This window comes from Puccinia triticina, chromosome 16A (genome assembly GCF_026914185.1).
Source record: "Puccinia triticina chromosome 16A, complete sequence".
NCBI lineage: Eukaryota > Fungi > Basidiomycota > Pucciniomycetes > Pucciniales > Pucciniaceae > Puccinia > Puccinia triticina.
Genome location: NC_070573.1, coordinates 383,061 through 405,101, shown reverse-complemented (window position 1 = coordinate 405,101; position 22,041 = coordinate 383,061). Strand labels below are relative to the sequence as shown.

The window sequence follows — 22,041 nt, the reverse complement described above, 5'->3', positions numbered from 1 at the left end:
AGCTGAAAGTTGAAGCTGCGGAAAGTTTTTTCTGCAATAAGTTATCGTGATTTCGTGTATTAAAAAATGGATAGTTTGTGCCAGCAGAATCTTTGGATAACGGCTGCCTGGGTTCCGGGAGATGCTGTTGGTAGTGGTAGTGGGGCTATACGGCTTGCAGCATGGTGCTGGGATCAGATGGATTGAAGAAACCAAATCAGATCTTATAAGCACGTGTGTGAATGGTGGGAACGTCGGGCAAGTACACTGTGGACTTGGATACCACCGAACAGATAAGTTTGGAAATCTGTTACTCCCAAGCAGTAAAAAGAAATCATCTGGTCCAGTCAAAGACCTGCATCGAGTGCACAGGTAAGCATCTGCTCATGTGCATGAGGCTGAGGGATACATATGCCTCATTGAGGCCAGTGATTAGACATGTGTAAAGAATTTAGAAATCCCCGGAATGGCTACATAATCACAAAGCCGACGCTATCGGATGTGGATCCAGCGGGACGGATGCAACAATTTTCGAACGAGGCGGAAGACATGGCTCGAGCTGCCTCGTGGGTTGTGTGCGCCGGAGTCACGACAGCATGCAAACATCGACGGCGCCAGTTCGCCATGCAGCCGAGTGAGCTACCATTTGGAGTGATCACCGTCTTGGTAATGAGGCAAAGGAATTGCAGGCGCCCAATCTGGAGACGTCCAGTCTCCCCCAAAAAAGGAACCATGTTTATAAGAATCCGGAAGCATGGAAGCATTGCCGTCCTCGCTGTTTGTCCGGTCAAGAACAACTTGGCCAACTTGAACCATGCCGCCTGCTTCAAGTCTCATCTTGATCACAGCCTGCGAGGTCCTTGTGTCACTCGACCAAACGATGAACCAGTGCTAGGGTTGCTGGGATCGGTACGACTATGGCGGGAAAAAACTGGGAAGAAGAAGAAAAATGTGTACGTGCTCAAATATTTACAAATTCGATGGCAAATTATATCGACGCCAGCTTTCAATCTCGTCTTCATCTCCGCTTTCCCTCCTCCGAGAATCATCTCAACCTCGGCTTCGATAAAGGGCACATTACTCCCGCGCACATCAGAATGTAATCTGTATAAATGTGTACTTTCTTCTTCATTTCCGTCATTCTGCGCTGATGGTGTTCTACACTTCCGTCATGAAGTGGTGCTTACTCGTCACTATATTGTATGTATGTACATACCCTGGGGAAAACATGGCTGCTTCGCGGCTGGAGCAGGGTCTGGCAGGATTACCGGAAGAAACTGGGGAAGCAGGACAAGACAACAGCCACAGTCACAAGTATTGTGCGCGTTCAATGTTGGCTGGAATACTTGCTAGGCATTCTCCCAATTGAAAAGTGAGCTTAATGGAGACCAAAGAGTGAGCACGCTAAGAAACTGGTAGAGGGAACGCTCCCATGTGAGCAATTAACTGGGAGAGAGCCAAAGCTGTTTTTTCAAGACAAGAGTTGACCGGATCAGCCAGGGAAAAACATTGGTCACTTGATCATATGACACGTGATATTCTGCAACTTTTGTTGTAGCGAAGCTATTCCAATCCTGCTCTTCCTGTAATTTGATGCTCACTATTGGTTTACGGACTGGACTTACTTCGCGCACTGCAAAAAACTCTTCGCGCACTGAAAAAACTCTTCGCGCACTGAAAAAACTCTTCGCGCACTGCACAGTGCGCGCAGTCCCAAACACTTCGCGCACTGCGGGTGAAGTACACAACTTTTTCAAGATGTTTTTTGACGAATCAATAGAAAGCCTTTTAATTGGCCTCTCTGAATTTTTTGGGAGTTTTTTGAAGCATTCTTCTGTGTTAAAAAAATCATGAAAAACTAGAACCAAGGTAGGATGTGGGGGCCTTAAAAACAAGGTTCCCATAGCCCAAAAATTCCAAATATTTTATTGAGTAATTAAAGATATAATAACAGCTCTTTTGGAAATTTTTAGCTACTTTGTGCAAGGATAAAGGTCTGAAAAATGAGGATATTTTAGATGCAATGTGCTATCATGTAGTGAAATTTCCTCATTTTGCATACCCTTATTTTTGCACAAAGTGGCTCAAAACTATCAAAGTAGCTGTTGTTATATATTTCATTACTCAATAGGGGGGTTCACAATTGAATTTCATAAAACTTTGGAGGTCAATTTAAGGCCTTTATGAACATAACTAGAGGCCAAGGTGGCTTTGCCGCTGCAAATAAAAACATAATCCTCAAGTATTTAATTAACCCTGCTACCCGGAAAGCCTTTGACCATCACCAATGGCCTGGGGGTGGATTAGATTTTTTGAATGAGCCTCAAGGCAAAGGAACTATATTTTCCCAGATCCTTCACTGTTTTCCAAATTACCAACTATCAATAACAACATATTTGTATGAGTGAGAGGTATTGAAAGATTGATGGATCCCCAATGCCCCATGCTGTTCCTTACACTTCAATTATAGCTGGGGTTAGTTTCAACCCGCTCTTCTGTTGCACTCACATATTCTGAGCAACATTTGTTGGTCACTGCTGTGAAATTGCAGGTCATGATTTCATATTCTTAGGGCCTTTAAAATAGTTCTAAGAATATTTTAGCAAGATAAATTTGGAAAATTTCAATTTTCTTGCCCTGTGGTACAGACCCTCATTTAAAAATGAAATGAATAATTTCACAAAGTCCTCCAGAACTCTCCCCAACATGAGATTGAAATCATGCATTTGTATTCTCTTTCCCTGCCCAGTTCACTTGATTGGTTTCCTCACATACCCATAGCAAAATTATGAACTTCAAATATCCTGATTAAGTGTAAGGGGTGGTCTTTATAGTGACAAACCACTGAATAACAGGATTCTAACTCAGGCAAGTGATAAGGGTCAACCGGACAGTGACACAAGCTTACAATGAAATAAAGATAAGAATGAAACTGGATAGCAAAGAGGGAGAAGAAAGCTAAGGATATGAAGAGCTATAAAAGAAGAAGTAGAAAGCTCCAATCACAACTAAGTTGTAATAGCTTGGGCTTGGTATTGTTCTCATTCCAAGAATATGTCTAGGAAATGAACTGGGGAATCCTCAATCCAAGAAGGTTCCCTAATTAAGTGATATCTAATTAATGCTCTTTGAAAGTCCTTGCTCAGATAAATATCCCAAAGGGGGCCATACAACTCTAAAAGAAATAAATCATTCACAAGATTCCCTTGTGAGTATTAGCTCTTGTTGCCATCTCTTTGCGGCCTTATGGCATATTGAGGTACTTCTTCAACACACTTGAGGCTGACATTAAGTCTCTAGTGTTGCTTTAATTTGGATATTCTGGAAGGCAACATAATTTTTAACTGGCCAAATGAACATAAGACCCCAATCCAGATTTCTCCTTGAGTTGAAGGTTTCTATTTCATCCCTATCCATCTCATTCATAAGCTTATCACCAAACTTGATGGTGTGGAACTCCTACCGTGCCAGGCGGTAGGCAGAGCGTTGAGGGGATGGGTGCTGTTGAGGCTTCCCTTGAGGTGGTCCGGCAAATGAGATGTGGATCGAAAAGTGATAGCGTTGGGGTGGGATTTTTGGGAGATGGCAGGGATGGAATACCGTTGGCGGTGGTTGGTTTGTTGAGGATCGGATGATGATGATGGATCAGGATCAGGGATAAAGGATCAGGAATAGTGCTGGGGATACTGCCAGCGGATCAGAAAAGGGTGATGGAATTTCTCTTGGATCAGAGCAAGTCCCATGCCGTCCCATCCTCCAAGTTCAAACTTGGACTCTGGGGAGTGACATGTCACAGGACATGTCATCACATCCCTAACTACAAACATCAAACAGAAAAAGAGGAAAAAAGAAGAAAGAGAAGAAAACACCACAAAAATCAACGGACTTACTTCGCGCACTGCGAGAAACTCTTCGCGCACTGTGGGGGTCGTCGTCTCGACGTCCCGCCCCCAGTGCGCGCTTTCGCCACGGCTCTTCGCGCACTGTGCATTCCCCAGGTGTGCCTCCACCACGATACCGTGTCGTAGTTGTTCGTGTGCAGCTCACAGATTCGCTTCTGGTCTCTTAGGTGTGCCTCCACCACGATACCGTGTCGTAGTTGTTCGTGTGCAGCTCACAGATTCGCTGCTGGTCTCTTAGATCCCACAGCTCTTCGTCCATTAAATTTCTTGAGATATTTTTTGATGAATCAATAGAATGACTTTTTATGATCCCCCTAAAAAATAATCAAGTCATTTAGGGGTCTCCTTGAGCCTAGAGAAAATTGACATGAAAAAATCATATTTTAACGCGGCAGGGACCTGTAATATTGCTTCCTGTGCCCCAGTAGCCCCAAAAATTTCACAGTATAATGGTACATGTGCAAATTCATGACCTGATAATTTTCAGAATTTTCACCAGCTTTCCTGTAGCACAAATAGGTATTGCATTTATTATTTTGCGTATATGTATAACTTTTTTGTTACACACACCAAAGGCACAAAATTTTGAGAGCACAGAGAAATATGCTTCAAATTAATTCCCTGAAATTCCTAGCAATATTGTGTCATTATAAAATGAGATATAAGGGGTGCGCAGCAGGCTTAGTAGGAAAATTACTGCTAACTGTATAGCTTTTTTATTACACACCCAAACAGTCCCAAAATTTCAGAAATGTTTTCATTGTGGATATTCTCCGCACCATGAATTTCTTGGCAATAGTCTTTCATGATAACATGAGATATAAGGGGTGCGCCGCGGGCTTAGTAGGAAAATGGCTGCTACATGTATAGATTTTTTGTTACACGCTGAAACAGTCTGAAATTTTCAGGAATGTTTCAATTTTGCATATTCTCCGCGCCATAAAGCTCTTAGCAATAGTGTGTCATTAAAACATGAGATAAGTTAGCAGTCATTTTCCAACTAAGCCCGCCGCACTACATCTCATGTTATCATGACACACTATTGCCAAGAAATTTATGGCGCGGAGAATATCCACAATGAAAACATTTCTGAAATTTTGGGACTGTTTGGGTGTGTAACAAAAAAGCTATACAGTTAGCAGTAATTTTCCTACTAAGCCTGCCGCGCACCCCTTATATCTCTGGAAAAAATTCTGAAAATTATCAGGTCATGAATTTGCACATGTACCATGATACTGTGAAATTTTTGGGGCTACTGGGGCACAGGAAGCAATATTACAGGTCCCTGCCCCGTTAAAATATGATTTTTTCATGTCAATTTTCTCTAGGCTCAAGGAGACCCCTTATAAATGACTTGATTATTTTTTAGGGGGATCATAAAAAGCCATTCTATTGATTCATCAAAAAATATCTCAAGAAATGCAAGCCGTTTTTTTGGCGGAAAATGCAGTGCGCGAAGAGCCGTGGCAGAAGCGCGCACTGGGGGCTGGACGTCGAGACAACGACCCCCACAGTGCGCGAAGAGTTTTCCGCAGTGCGCGAAGTAAGTCCGAAAATCAAAGATAAAGCAACAACAATGAGAATAAGGAAGAAAAGAAACACACAATCAAATGATAAAGAATCTAAAAAGAAAACAAAACAAAACAAAACCCACATGACACATGTGTTAGGACCAAGAAAGGAAAAGAGAAACTGGGAGGGATCCAGAGTCTTGAGGAAGTGAGAAAGTGAGGGAGGGGATCATCTTGAGGATGAATCTTGAGGGATCTTGAGGCTGAAGGGTCTTGAGAGGCTGGAAAATTCTTCTCTTGAAGATTTTCTGATGAGTGATCTAAAATCTTGAAATCTTGATCTTGAGGCCCTGTCCCAGTTTGACCACCACAATGGCCAAGATTGAATCATTCAGCCACTCTTAGACAAAATTTCCGAGGTTTAGTTTGCATTGTTGAGGGCCATTTGGATACAAATTAAAGCAAAAGGGTGATACTTAATGAATCGACAGGCCTCTATCTCAACAAAGATATTCTGCAGTTTTGAGCTATCAATTTTTCTTACGGCAACAAATTCCTGGCATGATGTCACTTGCACATATGACCACAGCAGATTAAAAACAGATGATTGAGTTGCATAGGTCATCTGATTCAGTTGCAAAGTTGAGATGAGTCAGTCGGGCAGTTCAGTTGTCAGTTGTGCAGGTTGGTGAGAGCAAAAATGTATGACAGAGAAAGCCGCCTGCCAAAATCATCCAGCCATCCTACATGTTTCTAATCACTTGGTGCTCCAAATACAACATGCTTAGCTGTTTCAAGTCAGCTCTGGTAACCCCTTAAATCTGGATGTAGGATTAAAAATTCGTAATGATGGCTTGCAGCCAGCTCACCATTTTTGTTTTTGGAGGAATTCACAATGGTTGCTTTTTCATGCTAGTTAGATTGGAGAGGCATCTGCTTGCAATGATAGAACTGGGTATCAGAGTGGAGGTATCCGCCAAGGGTGTTGGTGTGTTTGATGATGATGGTACATAGAGCCAATGAGCAAGTTGGAATAAGTGTTGGTCAGGGTGTGATTGCAGAGGTTTTTCTGGAGCTCATGAAGGTGTCGCCGTTGCCGAGGCCTGAGATGACAGCGAGATAGATTCCTAACATAGACATGTAGATGAGCAAGGGGAGGACGGCAGTACATATGAACCGGGCGGAGAAGGAGTTGGAGGGGAACGCACAGGTCCCAGAGCTGCTTGATGGTCAGGAGTCCGACCGCGGTGATGGTGAAGATGTCGATCCATTTGGAGGATAGCACCAAGTCAGGCTGATGCCGGTGAGCAAGAGCCAGATCTACCATAATAATGAGGAGGGGCTCGAGTGGCTGGTGTCTGGAAATCAGTTCAAGTCCGCTGCCGAGCCAAGGATTGGTTATGGAAAGGAGACGGTCAGCCATGGTGTCTACCCGGCGCTCGAGAGTCATGCCGCCGGATAGGGTGAGATCCGGAGTCCCAGCCTCTGCTAAGCAATTAGCAGTCGCGGCGTCTGATAGGTTTCGGAACTCGCGGCGTCCGACAGGAAATCGCGAGGCGTGGCGCCTTCTAGGCGAGCCTCGATGGTCGGCATAATGAACTTGGAGCTTTAAGGTGTAGTGATATAAGTAACTACACAAGTGTACGACTTAGTACCGCGAACAATCACTAACCTTTAAGGTGTAGTGATATAAGTAACTACACGAGTGTACGACTTAGTACCGCGAACAATCACTAACCTGATCAGTTGTGATGAGAGTTAGCGAAGAGTTGTTTGATGAAACTAAATGAGTTGATTGGCTTTTGCACACCTTTAAGGTGTAGTGATATAAGTAACTACACGAGTGTACGACTTAGTACCGCAAACGATCACTAACCTGAACAACAAGATAAGAGTTGGTTAAGATGGAAGGATACATGATAAGATAACCTTAATGAGTAACAAACCTGATCAGTTGTGATGAGAGTTAGCGAAGAGTTGTTTGATGAAACTAAATGAGTTGATTGAGAAAAGAACCGATACATGATAAGAACGGAGTTTTATAAGATCAACTAGGTTTTGGAACAACTGCGGCACAACTACACTAAAGGCGGGAAAATGAGAAAGAACCAAAAGAACTACTTTAAGTTCAACACGGCAGACCGGTGAGCATTGATGGTTGGTAGACCAGTGAGCAAGATGAGTTCCGACCATGGTGCCGTCCATTTTAGTCACCCCAAAGGCCTTGTGAATTTCTTGAGCGGCCAGAACTGTTTGAATCCAAGTCGTAATCAATCAAATCAGTCAACAAAATCAATAAAATAATCAAGCTTGAATCAGCATTGTGTCAGAATTTGGCTTCATCTAACTTGCGTGGACGGTCAAAACGGTCTAAGGAGGGTGTTAGTGTAGTACGGTACAAGCAAGATTACAAACACATATTCATGTACTTCGAACTAAAACCTAGTTAGTGAGACCGGGGAATCTTCCCCCGGTTAGGTCTAGTTTCATGTACTTAGTCTGGTCGATCCCGCGCCCCGGCTCCAATCTTTTTCCTCACCGAGATTGGAGACCGGGATCCGTCAGTGCCGATAGCTGATCTGCGACGGGACTGTATCGACCAGGTATGTAGTTTTCTTTCCGTTTCCCATGCAATCATACCGAGATTGGAGACCGGGATCCGTCAGTGCCGATAGCTGATCTGCGACGGGACTGTATCGACCAGTTTCCCATTTGCCAAGTCCATACGGCATCTTATAGGTTAAAAGCCGGCTCTCGAAGCACGGCGCGTATCCCAGTGTCACCCTCCGGTCCTTGATGAACTGGATTGAGAAGAAGAAGGATAGATTGAAATCCATCGACGAAGATTTAAAGAAGAAAAACCGAGAAGAAGAGATTGATAAACGACGATCACAAATCTTAAACCCACCACAACCCCAACCATCAACTTCCTCTACCCCTCCCATCAACACCTTCACCATTCCTGCATCCCTTTCATCAAGCGACAACATGGAACCGGAACTTACACCAGCTCAAGCGAGGCAGCTCTTCAATGATCTACGTCAAGAGATCGCCAACCTCCGTAACAATCAGTTACAAGCTCAAACCGCTCCAGTCGTTCCCTACCGCCCACGGACTCGTCAAGAGAAAATCATGGAGTCGTTCATCAGCAATCCCCTCCAGGTCCACAATCAGCTCAACCCTCGGAAACCAGTCTTGGTATATGAGGGTACTAACTTCCCCATCTGGGAAACTGCCCTGGATCAGACTATCCGACATGTGCTGGTTCGCGAGCTCCCCTTCACTGACAAGCCCGAAAACTTTGACTCCCTTACCGTCGATGAAGCATCCACCGTAGTGTGTCTTATGCGCAACACGGTGGTGGATTCCCTAGGCGACATTCTTGATGCCGCGAAGCTCACTGCGCCTAAGGCAGTTTTCGAACTACTGAAGACAAAGTGCTCCAGATCAGACAGGCAACGCAAAATCGAACTCCTCAACAAGCTGTTGGCCCTCATCAACAATCCGGCCCCAGCAACCGATGCAACCACATCAGTGTGGGCAAAACTCAAGTCGGAGCTGTCGCAGCTCAAAGTGACCTGGGACAAAGCAATTGGGATTTTCCTTCAGTCCCACTACAAGCCGCCTGTTGGCGTCGATGCGATGACCTTTGAATTCACCATTAGTCAGCAATTAAACGAGAAGGAAGCCCCCCCTTTCGATGATGTTCTGACGATCGTTCAATTTGCGGCGAACAAGCTCCGGAACAAGTCTGGAGCGCCACCCACACTCCCTGGCGTGCCGCAAATTGATCCGATGGCAATGGATCTTGATCGAATTCAAGCTATGCAGTCTCAACCTCGCTATGTAGCGCCCCAACGCCGGACTGGTCAACAACCAGTACGAAATCAACCACAGTTCTCAGTTGACAAAGCGAATCACTTCAAGGGAAAGGGCCAATCGGACTCACTGGTAGAAAAACATGGCGATCACTGCTTCTACTGTGGTGACTTAGGCCACTGGTACCCTGACTGCGCGCATTTTTGGAAAGATGTGGCGACCGGGAAGATCAGCCCCCCGGATTCCGACTACAAGTCCAAGAACTCCAAGTACCGACCACCATCGCGACCTGAAGGTTCTGGCAACAGGATTCAACAAGTCAATATTCTCGAGGTGTCCGACGAAGTGCTCCTGGATTCAGGTGCTTCAGCTCATGTAAGCGGTGACTCGTCCCTCTTCAAAGTGAACAAGAAGCTGACGAGTCCCCGTACATTCTATCTGGCGGTATCCGACTGCAATGTTACGGTTTCCGAATCCGGCAGTGTGACGATCCCAACTCCGAAGGGTCCCCTGGTCATTAATGATGTCTACCATTGCCCCGGCGTCGATGGCATCATCCTCTCGACCGGAAGACTGCTAGCTGAGGGTTGGAAATTAGTCTACAACGGTACTCAAGCCACCTTATTTGATCCATGTAATAATAGTTATGACACAATCTTCCATAACTATTGCTGGTCGCTCAAGACCAGCGCTTTACTGCAATCAAAAAAAGTCTCAGAATCTCCGTCGTTTGAGTCCTATGTCTGGCACGTACGCCTTGGCCACGTCTCGGATCAAGTTGTAAAAGAATTTCTCCGTGTCAACTACCCGGAAAAGAAAGTTACGTGGAAACCCTTCTTCTGCGAGCAATGTGCCAAGTCCAAGAGCATGGACAAGAAAGCGCTAGGGATGAAAACTCAAATCCCTAGAGACAATCCCCTAGATTTCTGTGTATCGGACGTGATTGGACCACTCAATCTGGACATCAATGGCTGCAGGTATCTAGTGACTCTGCGGGACCACGCGAGCACTTACACTTTCTGCGCTCCAATGGTGAACCGAAGCGAAGTTCCTGAAAAGATCATGGGCTGGATACGCCACCTGAAGACGGCCCTAGGGAAAGCACCGTCATATCTTTGCTGTGACAATGCTTTGGAGTACACCAAAAGTCTTAAACCGCAACTGGAGGCCATTGGAACAACACTTGCGCCGGTAACTCCGTACTCTCCTTCTCAAAATGGTGAGGCTGAGCGCGTCAATCAAACTCTTGGTGACATGGCTTGGACTATGTTACATGCAAGTGAGCTCCCATCAATCTGGTGGAGTTTTGCGTATTTGACCGCTGCCCATCTCCATAACAGGATTCCCAATACAAGGACCGGAGACAAGTTGCCCCTCGAAATACTCTATAAAGTCCAACCGATTGCGGAGACTTTATATCCTTTTGGGGCAAGGGCGTTGATTCACATCCCAAAAGAACGGCGCAAAAAGCTGGATGAACGCGCCAGAGAGGGTCAACTCTTAGGCTATCCAACGTCGGGCTCCGGTTGGCTGTTTTGGGTACCGAGTGAACGACAAATGGTACACTTGGCCTCGGTGAAATTCCCAGATTTTCAGAGCCTGCCTGTAGAGAAATCTCGAACTCAACTGATGGCAAGTGACATGATGCAGCTTTGGTTTCTGCTCCAGAGCTACTCCAGCGCTGCTCCAAGTCTGCTCCACCAGCACTTGTAGAGCTTGCAGGACTGCACCAGAGCACTCAATGTGGCACAGTCAGCTGATCCTATTTTCTTCCCAGGAACAGCTGATGCTCATCATAAGCTGAGCAGTAGGCATTGACTGAGCCTGGGCCAAAGCTGAGCATTGGCTGAGCCTGGGCCACAGCTGAGCATTGGATATTCCAAGCCTGAAACAAATCCAAGTGTCAGCTGGACCAAGAATATTCCAAATCTGAGCATAAGCTTAGCCAACAATGGTCCAAAGCTGAGCATCATCTTGGAAAAGGCTTGTGAAGAGCTTAGGATCAGCTGGGACAATACTGTTCCAAAGATTAACACCAGCTGGGCCAAACTTTTTCAAAAGCTGAGCATTGGCTGAGCCAATGCTGGTACAAAGCTGAGCATTGGCTGAGCCAAGGCTGTTCCAAAGCTGAGTATCAGATTTTTTGAGATTATTCAAAAGATTAATATCACCTGAGCCAAGGCTGTTCCACAGCTGAGCATCAGCTGAGCCAAGGCTGGTCCACAGCTGAGCATCAGCTGAGCCAAGGCTGGTCCACAGCTGAGCATCAGCTGAGCCAAGGCTGGACCACAGCTGAGCATTGTCTTAGCCAAGGTTGGTCCACAGCTGAGCATCAGCTGAGCCAAGGCTGGTCCACAGATGAGCATAAGCTGTTACAGGAGTGGTCAGACTCAAAATCTGAGCATTGGCTGGGCCAAGATTTATCCAAAGCTGAAAATCAGCTGAGCCAATACTGGTCCAAAGCTGAGCATTGGTTGGGCCAATGATAGTCCTAATCTGAGTCTAAGCTGAGCCATGACTGGAATAAAGCTGAAAATAAGCTGGGCCAGGACTGGTTCTGATCTGGGCAACAAAGCTGAGCATGAGCTGGGCACCAAAGCTGAGCATAAGCTGGGAGCTAAAGCTGAGTATCAGCTGACCAGAAATGGGGATCAGTGGTGCCCAGCAAAAACTGAGGATCTCCTGTGGAAATTCTTAAAGTGGTTAGATGGTGGGTAGATGATGGGTAGATGGTGGGTAGATGGTGGGTAGATGGTGGGTAGCCCGCTGGAGCTGGCATGATGTCACTTGTCATCAAGTGACTATTTTTTTTCCTGGTGCATAGGGCATCTTACATTTCTGGGTCGGCACAAATGGTGGTTGAGGAGCTAGCCGGGGGCAGGGGAATGTGTTTGGGGAGGCTGGCGGTGTCAACCAGTAGCACAAGTAAAAACAGAGCAAGGGGAGTGAGAGATGACACACCTGAGAGCCTCCGATGGATGTGATTGTTGGTCACCAGTCGCCAACTGTCTTACAGCCATACTTCTCATTGCCAGTGTATCCCAATAGCTTGATACCTGGGCCCTGGTTGAGGTGGACATCCGGCAAGTCGGGTCGGGTACCGGGTATCCCAACAAGAGATCCGGCATACCCAAACCCAACGTTGGGTATCCGGATCTTCTTAAACTGTACATGAGATATTTGCTGTGGGCACTTGAATCCTCAATCAAGATGCCTCCGAAACAAATACAACTGGTACTTTTTATTCTATTTGATGACCAGAACATCGCAAACAACAATTGGTCACCCCAGGACCAATCATCAATCATAAAATAAGCCCCCAGAGGCTGGAGACCAACACTTGCCGAGCTCCAGCCTCTGAAACAAAGCCTCATAGGTACCCAGTCCGGTACCCAACGGATGTCAGATGTACCAAATCGGATACCCGACTCAATACCCAGTCGGGTCTCACCGGATGTTCAGGGTCTGGATGTCCACCTTAGCCCTGGTAATCAAAATGTAACACAACCAGGCCGGACGCCACCCGGTCGATTGCCCCCTCTTACGCCAAGAAAACTACTCCCGCAACCACCAGGCTGTTGCTGGGGAGACTCATTGTTGCCCATATACTCGTCAGACTGGAAGCGTTGCTGGCAGGGATGCAATAGTAAGGGGTAGGGTGCCATCGGGATGGAGGCCTACCAGGGCCAATGGGTCAGTGCATGAGCTGTGTGGAATCGGATTTGGTTGGAAAGGCCACGGCATACATAGCTGTTACATGCAATCAAATTTGTATCTTTGGCTGACAACAACTGCCCAGTATGAAACCAGAGTGGGCATTTGGTGGCAGATGCAGGGGCTTGGCATTAGCGGCAACCGGAGAATGAGTCGTGTGTCGTTAGGCTGTGGTCAGGGCTGAGCGGGTGTTTGGACAATGGTTGACATGACCAGGTAACATTGGAAGGTTGGCAAGCGCTGTGCGGGAGCCAGTGTTCTATAAAAGAGGGGCACTCTTCAAGCTGTTAATCCCCAGGCTGTTCCCCGAGCTGTAATCCCAGCCGGGGGTCGGTCTCAACCCCCTCTGCTGTTGCACTTGCGCAGTTTGAGGGTTAATTCTTGATGACACCCCTTTGCAATTGCCTTAAATGCGGCGCGCTGGGGGTTATCTACCCAATACTTGCAACCTCTCTAGAAGAGGATGGGTATTGGGTCTGGTGTTTTTGTTTGGCTGTATTGTTTTTCTTGTTATTATTTTGTAGGGGAAACCCTTGATCTTTGTTTTTGTGATTGTCTGTCTTTAATAAACTTAGATTTTAAAATTTTGGCAAGATGTCCAGAAAAAGGTGTGACTGATCAATCAGTGCAATTTATCAACTTTTGAAAAATATGTTCATAAACAGGTTAAAATGGGTCCTAAAGTATTCCAATTTTCAATTGTGAACCCCCCTAATAAATGATTTGGAATTTTTGGGCTATGGGAACCTTGTTTTTTAGGCCCCCACATCCTACCTTTGTTCTGGTTTGTTATGATTTTTTTAACATGGAAGAATGCTTCAAAAAACTCCCAAAAAATTCAGAGAGACCAATTATAAGCCTGTCTATTGCTTGGTCAGAAAATATCTTGAAAGAAGTACATATTTCACCTGCAGTGCACAAAGTGTTTGGGACTGCGCGCACTGTACAGTGCACAAACAGTTTTTTGCAGTGCGCGAAGTAAGTCCGTTGATTTAATTAAATGATACATTTTTTATTGGCACTGATCCAGTCTCAGTGGCTCTACTCAGTTTTCACTGATCTGCTCAGTTTTCACTGATTCTGTTCAGTCTTTGCAAGAAATTGGAGAGCTTCAGGATTTATTTCTTGACTAAGTACAATGATATATTCTTGAATACAAGTGAATAACATCAATATACAAGCATATTGAACAAGTGAAAAGAAAGGTCCAAGTGAAGTGGGTGTTGAAACCCCACCCTTGTGTACTGTGAGAGTCAAACTCACATACTCAGCATTCATGAGTGATGCTCTAACCATTGAGCTAAGTACACATTGCTATGTTGCAGTTGAATACAGTAGATGTATGCTTATGATGATGTGTGGTGTTGCCTCCAGTGGTGATTGGATGTGTAAGCAACAATGTGTTAAGCAGTGCTAGATTGACACTTCAACATTCACCCACGCTTGATACAGGGTTGCACGCAATGCACTGATCTTTCCAAGTTCAATTTTGAAGCAGCAAGCGCTACCTGGGCTCATAAACTATTGAAAAAGAAAGGTCCAAGTGAAGTGGGTGTTGAACCCACAACCTTGTGTACTATGAGAGTCAAACTCACATACTCAGCACTCATGAGTGATGCTCTAAACATTGAGCTAAGTACACATTGCTATGTTGCAGTTGAATACAGTAGATGTATGCTTATGATGATGTGTGGTGTTGCCTCCAATGGTGAATGGATGTGTAAGCAACAATGTGTTAAGCAGTTCTAGATTGACACTTCAACAAAGCAACAAGAGCCTATACCTTGAGGCATACAGGGTGAATAATAATAAGAATGAAGATAGGAGCTTAAATAATAGACTCCCAGGAATTTGACTTCTGACTCCCAAAAGTGGTGCTGTGGAGAATAGAAATTGGCACTCTTTGATAGTGGCTAGGGACTACTACTACTTCAAGATTTTTCCCGGATAAGTAAAGTGGTTCTTTAAAAATCCGCTCTGCCGCTTGGTCAGGTAGTCATGAGGCACAAGAGGTACGCAAGTAAAGCCAAGGGAAGTAGAATCTGCTGTAAAGTAAAATAAATGCAGCCATAAGTATAAAAGCTACTATTAACTGTACCAGAGACAATCTTGACTGTGCCAAAGGCACTGTTAACTGTGCCAGAGCCACTATTAACTGTGCCAGAGACACTATTAACTGTGCCAGAGACACTATTAACTGTGCCAGAGACACTATGATTATAAACCACTGCAGCAGGTACCCACAACAGGCTTTCTGGGGCCATCTCTACAACCCGCACACTTGATGATTATAATTGTTTGCCGAAAATTGTGGTGGAAATATGTATGATAGATGCTTGCCATTGGCCTTGTCTGGTAGTATACCCGCCAGCTGATAATGGGTATCTGCAACAGGCTTGCCAGGTCCATTTCTACAACCTGCACGCTTGTCCACCACAATGTTTGGCCAAAACTTGCAGTGGACAGATGAAAGATTATTGCCACTGGCCTTGGCAGGTACCCACCAATGGATAATGTTTACCTGCAATGTGCTTTCCGGGGCCATATCTATAGCCTGCGCGTTTGTTCACCACAATGTTTGGCCAAACATTGTGGTTGAAAAATGACAGCTGCTCAGCTATGCAGTAGGGTGAGGAGTATGTAAAGCCTCATTGCCCAAATCAGCTATCCTTGGGAGATTACCTTTGATGACTGGGATTTACTGGCCATCAAGGGGAGCTTGCACTCCCTTTGATGGCTGGGTTTTACCGGCTTTCAACGGAATAACAAACTCTATTTTGTGCCTGGTACAACTCAGCCTTTGAAGGGAGTGTTTACACCTCTGGATGTCAGGTTTTCACCAGCTATTGAGGGGACATGCTTTCTTTAGCCATTGAAGCCCAGTCATCAAAGGTAGTGTCCCTCCAATGGACCAGTTTTATCCTAGGGATTTCACCTGTGAAATAGACCAGCAATATCACAATTGATTGTGTTTGAAAAGGTCCACACTGATGTTTGCCCAAATATGAGGGTGTACATGGGCAAAGAACAGAATTTCAAGGGATTTTGATGAACACAAAATTAACCCTGCACTATGTTGTATGTACATAACTGGGATTGCATACTAGGGAGACAAGTATGAGCTTTTTGGGCTACAAAATCTGAATGATGACTGTTCCAAATTTCAGAAAACTTTCCACTTCTCTCAAGAATAAATCTTGAAAACAGTATTCTTGTAATTTGATCAGCAGGACAGGCTCTTTCAGGTGATGAATCATTGTGATCATTGGAGATTTTTCAAAAATAATAAATTCAATTGTAACCAATCATATCTAGAGATAAAATAGACAAAAATTTGAAAAACACCATTACATATATACTCATCTATCACTATTTTTTCTTCCAATCTGCCCAAGAAAGCTAAAATTTTATTTTCTAGAGCTACATTTAATTTTTCCCTTGCATTTATTTGGTCCCAGTGGCTTAGTGAAAAGGTCTGCCAACTGATTGACAGTGCTTGTACAATTGAGTTTGATGCCTTCTTCACAAATCAGGTCATTCACAAAACAAAAGGCGCGCTTGAGATATTTTGTTTTCTTGTTTGACGTGTTATCCGATGCTATTAGAATTGCGGCTTGATTATCCACATGTATTGAAGTTTGCGGTTTGTAATCAAAATCTTCAAGCATGTTGATCACATGAGATAAGATCTGTGAGCCCTCTGATAGGGCGATATATGTATTCCGCTGCACATTTGGATAGTGCCACCACAGTTTGCCTCCAAGATCCCCACGCCACCGCGTCACCAAAATGAGTGAGGACATACCCTGTCGTCAATTGTTCATGCTTGCGCCCCCCAATTTGCATCCATTGTGGAACTCCGTCCATGCCAGGCGGCGGCAGTTGTTGGAGGGGAAAGGTTTGGGGTGATGCCCTCCAGGGATGGTCGCAGAAAGAGGGGGGGGGATCTGAGAGCAATGAGGTATGGGGTGTTTGATTTACGACGGCGTTGAGCGCGCGTCGGCGGGGTTGTGAGTTGAAAAGAGGAAGGAAGAAAACCGGGAAGGATGAGGAAAGCTTGGGAATGTGGGGATCGTCGAAGGGCGCCGGAAGGCGGAGTCAGAGAGGGGGGGATCGTCAAAACTACGCCACGTGCGTGATGAGAGTCCCGCAAGTCGGCGGGATGGATAAAGCTCCGAGAAAACTCAAGATCGCGATGAATAGCAAGGATCAATAAAATTCTGATGGAAAATATGGTTCAGAGTGTCTCCCATGCCGTCCCATCATCTAAGTTTGGACAGAACTTAGACTCCGGGCGCAGCACGCAGTGGGACCTTCATCATACACCCACGCGCGCAACAAACACAAAAGAGAGGAAACAGACAAAAGAAACAAAACCAAAACAAAAAAAAACAAAACAAAACTCGGACAAAACCAGCCCATCACATAGCTAAACCATCCAACACGCGCAGATAAGAAACAAAACAAAAGTAGGCAGTGGTAGAAACAAAGAAAAGGGAAAAAAACTGAGAAAAATGGACACTACACTACATAGAGGAAAAAAAAAAAAAACCTGCGCGCCAAACTGCGCGCTGTGGAACTACTCAAGGGGGAGAATAGAGCTTGGAAGGGAAATGGATAGCAACACTAGTACTAATGTAAGCTATGCAAGGGTGCTGATGAGGCTGCCTTCCTGACTAATGCTGAGGGGATGAGAGTAACACTAAGAAAAAGAAGAAAAAGGTGTGGCTGATTTCTGCTTGATCTTAGGAGCTAGTACTATGAGCTTTAACTACTGACTACTGAGGGTAAGAGAGTTGGAGGAGTGATGAGAGTGGGGAATGCAATGGCAAGGTTTAATGGCAAGGGGTTGATGAGAATGGGCACTTATAATTTCTGTATCTAAAATTATCTATAAATTCTGCATAAGGTACAAGTGAGGGGGGAAAGACAGTTCTTATGTGAAGGAAGGATGAGCACAGACAATAAGGAGTTCTGGCTATGAGAATGAAGGTTGTACAAATGAGGAAGAGTGATGTGAACATAGTAACAGTATGTAATGATGAGCAATGCTGAAAGGGGAATGCTGGTTATGGGAATAAAAGAATGTACTAATGGGGAAGAGTGATGAGAACATAGTAACTACTTGTAATGATGAGCACTACTGAAAGAGGTAAGCACAGATCCAATGATGTAATGTGTACAATAGGCATAGTACATAATGAGAAATGTATGTAAAGGGTTTAGTATGTGAGAATAAATATGTAAAAGGAATGTACTGTAATGATTCAAGTAGGTTACTAATGAAATGAGTATTGTAACTAATGAAGAATGTAGGTTGTCTGTAAGTCTTATATCCTTATATAACTACTGAACCATTGAAGATAAGGGGGTACTATGTATGAGTGACTATAGGTGAAATTTGGCGTAGAATCTGAATATGCAATAATAATGAAGTATTTGTGAAGGGTTATGGGGGAAATGGGAAATGTAATGATGAATGTATGTAAAGAAAAGCAATAAAATACTACTTATGGTTTGGAATGGAGCACCACATCCTCCCCCAACTTATTGTCTGTCCCCAGGCAATGCACCAAAGAGAAGAGTGATCCAGAAAGAGTTGAAGAATGTTGAGTCCAAGAGTCCAAAGTTCCAAAGTCCAGTGTTCTTCCTCCAAAAGGTGAAATCCAAAGTCCTGAGTAGTAATCCAAATCCAAAGTCCAGCGTCCAAAGCCAATAGAGTCCAAGTATAATCCAAGTCCAGTATATCTGAGTCCAAGGTATCCAAGTCCAATCCAAAGTCCAATAGTCCTATGTATCCAGAGTATCCATAGTCCAGTATCCAATCCAAAGAGTCCAGTATCCAAAAGAAGGTCCAATTATCAATGAGGGGTGAATGTTTAAGAAGATCTAACTCTGCTGAAGGCAATATCCTTGAGACAGACACATATTAGACTAATTTCCACTCTGAAGAATACAATAATTTTCCTGCCTAACTGAGGCCAATGGAAGAATGCAATGATTGATGATGAATGATGGGGTTGATAATTGTAGTTTCTGAAGGTTGTGAATGATTTGGGGTTGAATGGCTGAATTTCTGAGTATCTGAGTATATAATGTAGAGTTCTGTGAAGAGAATTTGAAGTCCAGGGAGGCTGATAAGCTGTCCAAAGAATATTCTTGCTCAATTTGGGTGGCTTCTGAGCTGCAATGTGTTGGAAGAAATTGATTATAATGGTGAATGAATGAAAGGTTGGTTTGTTGGCTGAAGAATACCTAGAATACGGGGTGAAGATGATGATGGAGGAATGATTGATGTTCAGGAATTAATGAATGATGATTTTCCAGAAAGAATCATTTAGGATGATGATGATGATGGAGGAATTAAATGAATGACTGGATTATTGGATTTCTTCATGGAGGAGTCAATTGAATTGGGGTTCAAAATGAATGATTCATGGCAGGGAATAATGATGGGTGCTTAGATTCCTTTCATGGAGGAGTGAATTATTGATGGATGAATGAATGATTATTTTTCAGAAAGAATCATTTAGGATGATGATGATGATGGAGGAATTGAATGAATGACTGGATTATTGGATTTCTTCATTTTGTCCAGACGGGGAATGGAACATGTGTTCATTGTGTGTAATGTCGAAAGAGGGGTCCTGTTGTCTGAGCGGGGGCTCCAAGCGGGAAACGCGCGTGCGGAACGTCAACAAAAAGAAAAGGAAATGGTCGACCCGTATCTTCGGAACAGCTCGATGAATTTTCTTGAAACCAAGCTCATTCGAAAGAGCCGATTCTCCAGATTAAAATGGTATATACTGATTATTTTTAAGGGTTGAATTTCGGTTGTGTAGGGCCGATTAAAGATCCAAGCGAAATCCGCGGGCGCGCATAGTAGTAACACCGCGTAAATATAAGGTAATATGTTTTTGGTATAACTTGGATTTCCGTCGATGAAAAGTTCTGATTCCGGGCTCATTCGAAAGGCAATAAGGAGGAGATGAATGGACAATCGAGCAATATTAAAGATTAATTCGGCCGATGGGCCGCCGTGGACGCTAAATGAAAGCCGTAAATGAGGCCGCGTAAATCCTAAAAAAACTTTGAGCGCTTATAATTCCAAAACCGCTCGATAGAATCGGCTAAAACCAAATTCAGACGAAAGCCAGGATCGGAAAGGTGAAACTGGAAAGGTGTAATATGTATTTTGAGGTCGGCCGAATTGTTATTGAAACACTCCAAAGTTTCATTACAATTTCCGCGGTTTCCACCACAAAGAAGTTGAAATCCAAGGGCTACATAATGAAATAAACCAAACGTACCGCCGAGGGACTGCCCAAATGAACTCCTGCGTCTGAAAAGGGTGTTTAGATGAAATGATCGCGGTATTTACGCGCCAGGAGATATCGGAAAAGGGTAGATTAAACTGGGTCGAACACCAGAGTCAAAAATTAAAAGAATGAAAGAGAATCCGCGCCAAACGTCTTCGAAAGGTGAAGGCGTCCATGACATCATAAAATGAAGAAGAATGAGTATCTATAAGGCCCCAGGTCGTTGGCCAACGGAAAAGTTCCGTTATCGCATTCGATATCCGTAATGTTTGCCTCCAGCGCCACTTCCACGCCCTCATCGCCGAAAGGTATCATTGAAAACTCGATAGATTCTTCGTCCAATACGTCCATATCATCTTCGCAGTTGTTTGTCGACAAGATTCACGCGTACAACGCCGGTATGAGAGATTCTTTTAAACCTGAAGAAGTCGATGCCTTGCGCCACTATATCCAACAAGGACTCCTCGCCTTTGCTCGTGAGGACCTCGACGACCCGGTTGCCGCACGAAACGCACGCCTTAAATTGTATAGCCGGTTCCACGACGCTTTTACACATGTATGTCGAATGGATTCCGTATGTATATGAATAAGAATTTGAAAAGAAAGAGGATTGATTATAATACTGATATTTTTCCCTGTTTCTATTTTGATTTTTAGATGGATACTCATTCCATAATAGATGCCATGATAGAGGAAACTGAGGAGAGGAATGCCCTGGAATTATTAAGGATGAGGGACCAAGTGGAAGAGGAGGAAGATGGTTGGAGAGTAGAAGCAGAAATGGAGAGGATAAGAGCTGAGGGTAAGTTCTAATATATTCTATTTTTTTTTTTTTTTTTTTTTTATTCTTTATTGAAGACTTTTACTAATGTTATGCTTTAATTTTCTTTTTATGTCTTTTGATTTTTATTATTTTTTTTTAGATAAGGAGAAGGGAAAAGAGAAGGAGAAGGAGAAGGAGGGAAGTGAAATGGAAGAGGGTGATGTAGTGATAAAAGAAGAAGAGGTGAGCTTTTGATTTTATAATTGGTTATTTTATTTGAGAGTGTTTGAAAATGATTTTTATTGATTTTATTTCTGATTTGTTTATAGATTTGATTTTATTTTGTTTTTATGTTATTGTGTAAGAAGATGAGAAAGAGAAAAGAGAAGAGAAATGAATTGATTATTCCTTATTTATTGTTTTCACCTGGAGTGGTATTCCTTGACATGAGTTGCAGCAAACCTTCTGGCCAATTCTGTGCCATCCAATTCTTCCAAGATGTAAGATCCTCCTGGGTTTTGAGCTTTGATTCTGTAAGGACCATTCCATTTATTTTCAAAGAGCTTGCCAAATTGAGAGTCCAGAGATTTGTTATACACTACTACTAATTGACCTTTCTTTAGTGGCTGCCTTGATGTTTTCTTTTTGTTCCAATAATCCACAGAGTTTTTCCTGGAATCCATGAGCTGCTGGTGTGCTTGCTGCAAGATGGTATCCCTGTTTTCAAGCTGCTGAGTCCTAGCCAATAAAAGATCCTGAGTTGATTCTACCTTTGACCAATCCACTCCAAAGAAGGTTTCCAATTCTAAATCAATGGGTAAGATGGGGGGCTGTCCAAGAACTAGCTCATAAGGTGAGTAACCAGTTGATCTCTTGGTGGAAATTCTGTCTGCAAATAAAACTAAAGGTAAATAATTCCTCCACTTCTTGCCTTCTTTTCCACAGAGCTTGACCAAGGTATCCTTAATTGCCTGATGTCCTCTTTCTACCATACCATTTGCTTCAGGATAATAAGGGGTGGTGACTTTGATGTT

General features: G+C 44.0%; 1 protein-coding gene across 1 annotated transcript; it reads right to left on the bottom strand.

The window, feature by feature from the left end:
• Positions 1–6,468: 6,468 nt before the first annotated feature.
• Positions 6,469–6,842, bottom strand: PtA15_16A49 (uncharacterized protein; the record flags this gene model as incomplete). The annotated part of the gene is made up of 2 exons (XM_053164124.1): positions 6,469–6,519; positions 6,597–6,842. 2 exons carry the CDS (start codon positions 6,840–6,842, stop codon positions 6,469–6,471), a joined length of 297 nt encoding a protein of 98 aa, XP_053027698.1.
• Between the last annotated feature and the right edge of the window lie 15,199 nt (positions 6,843–22,041).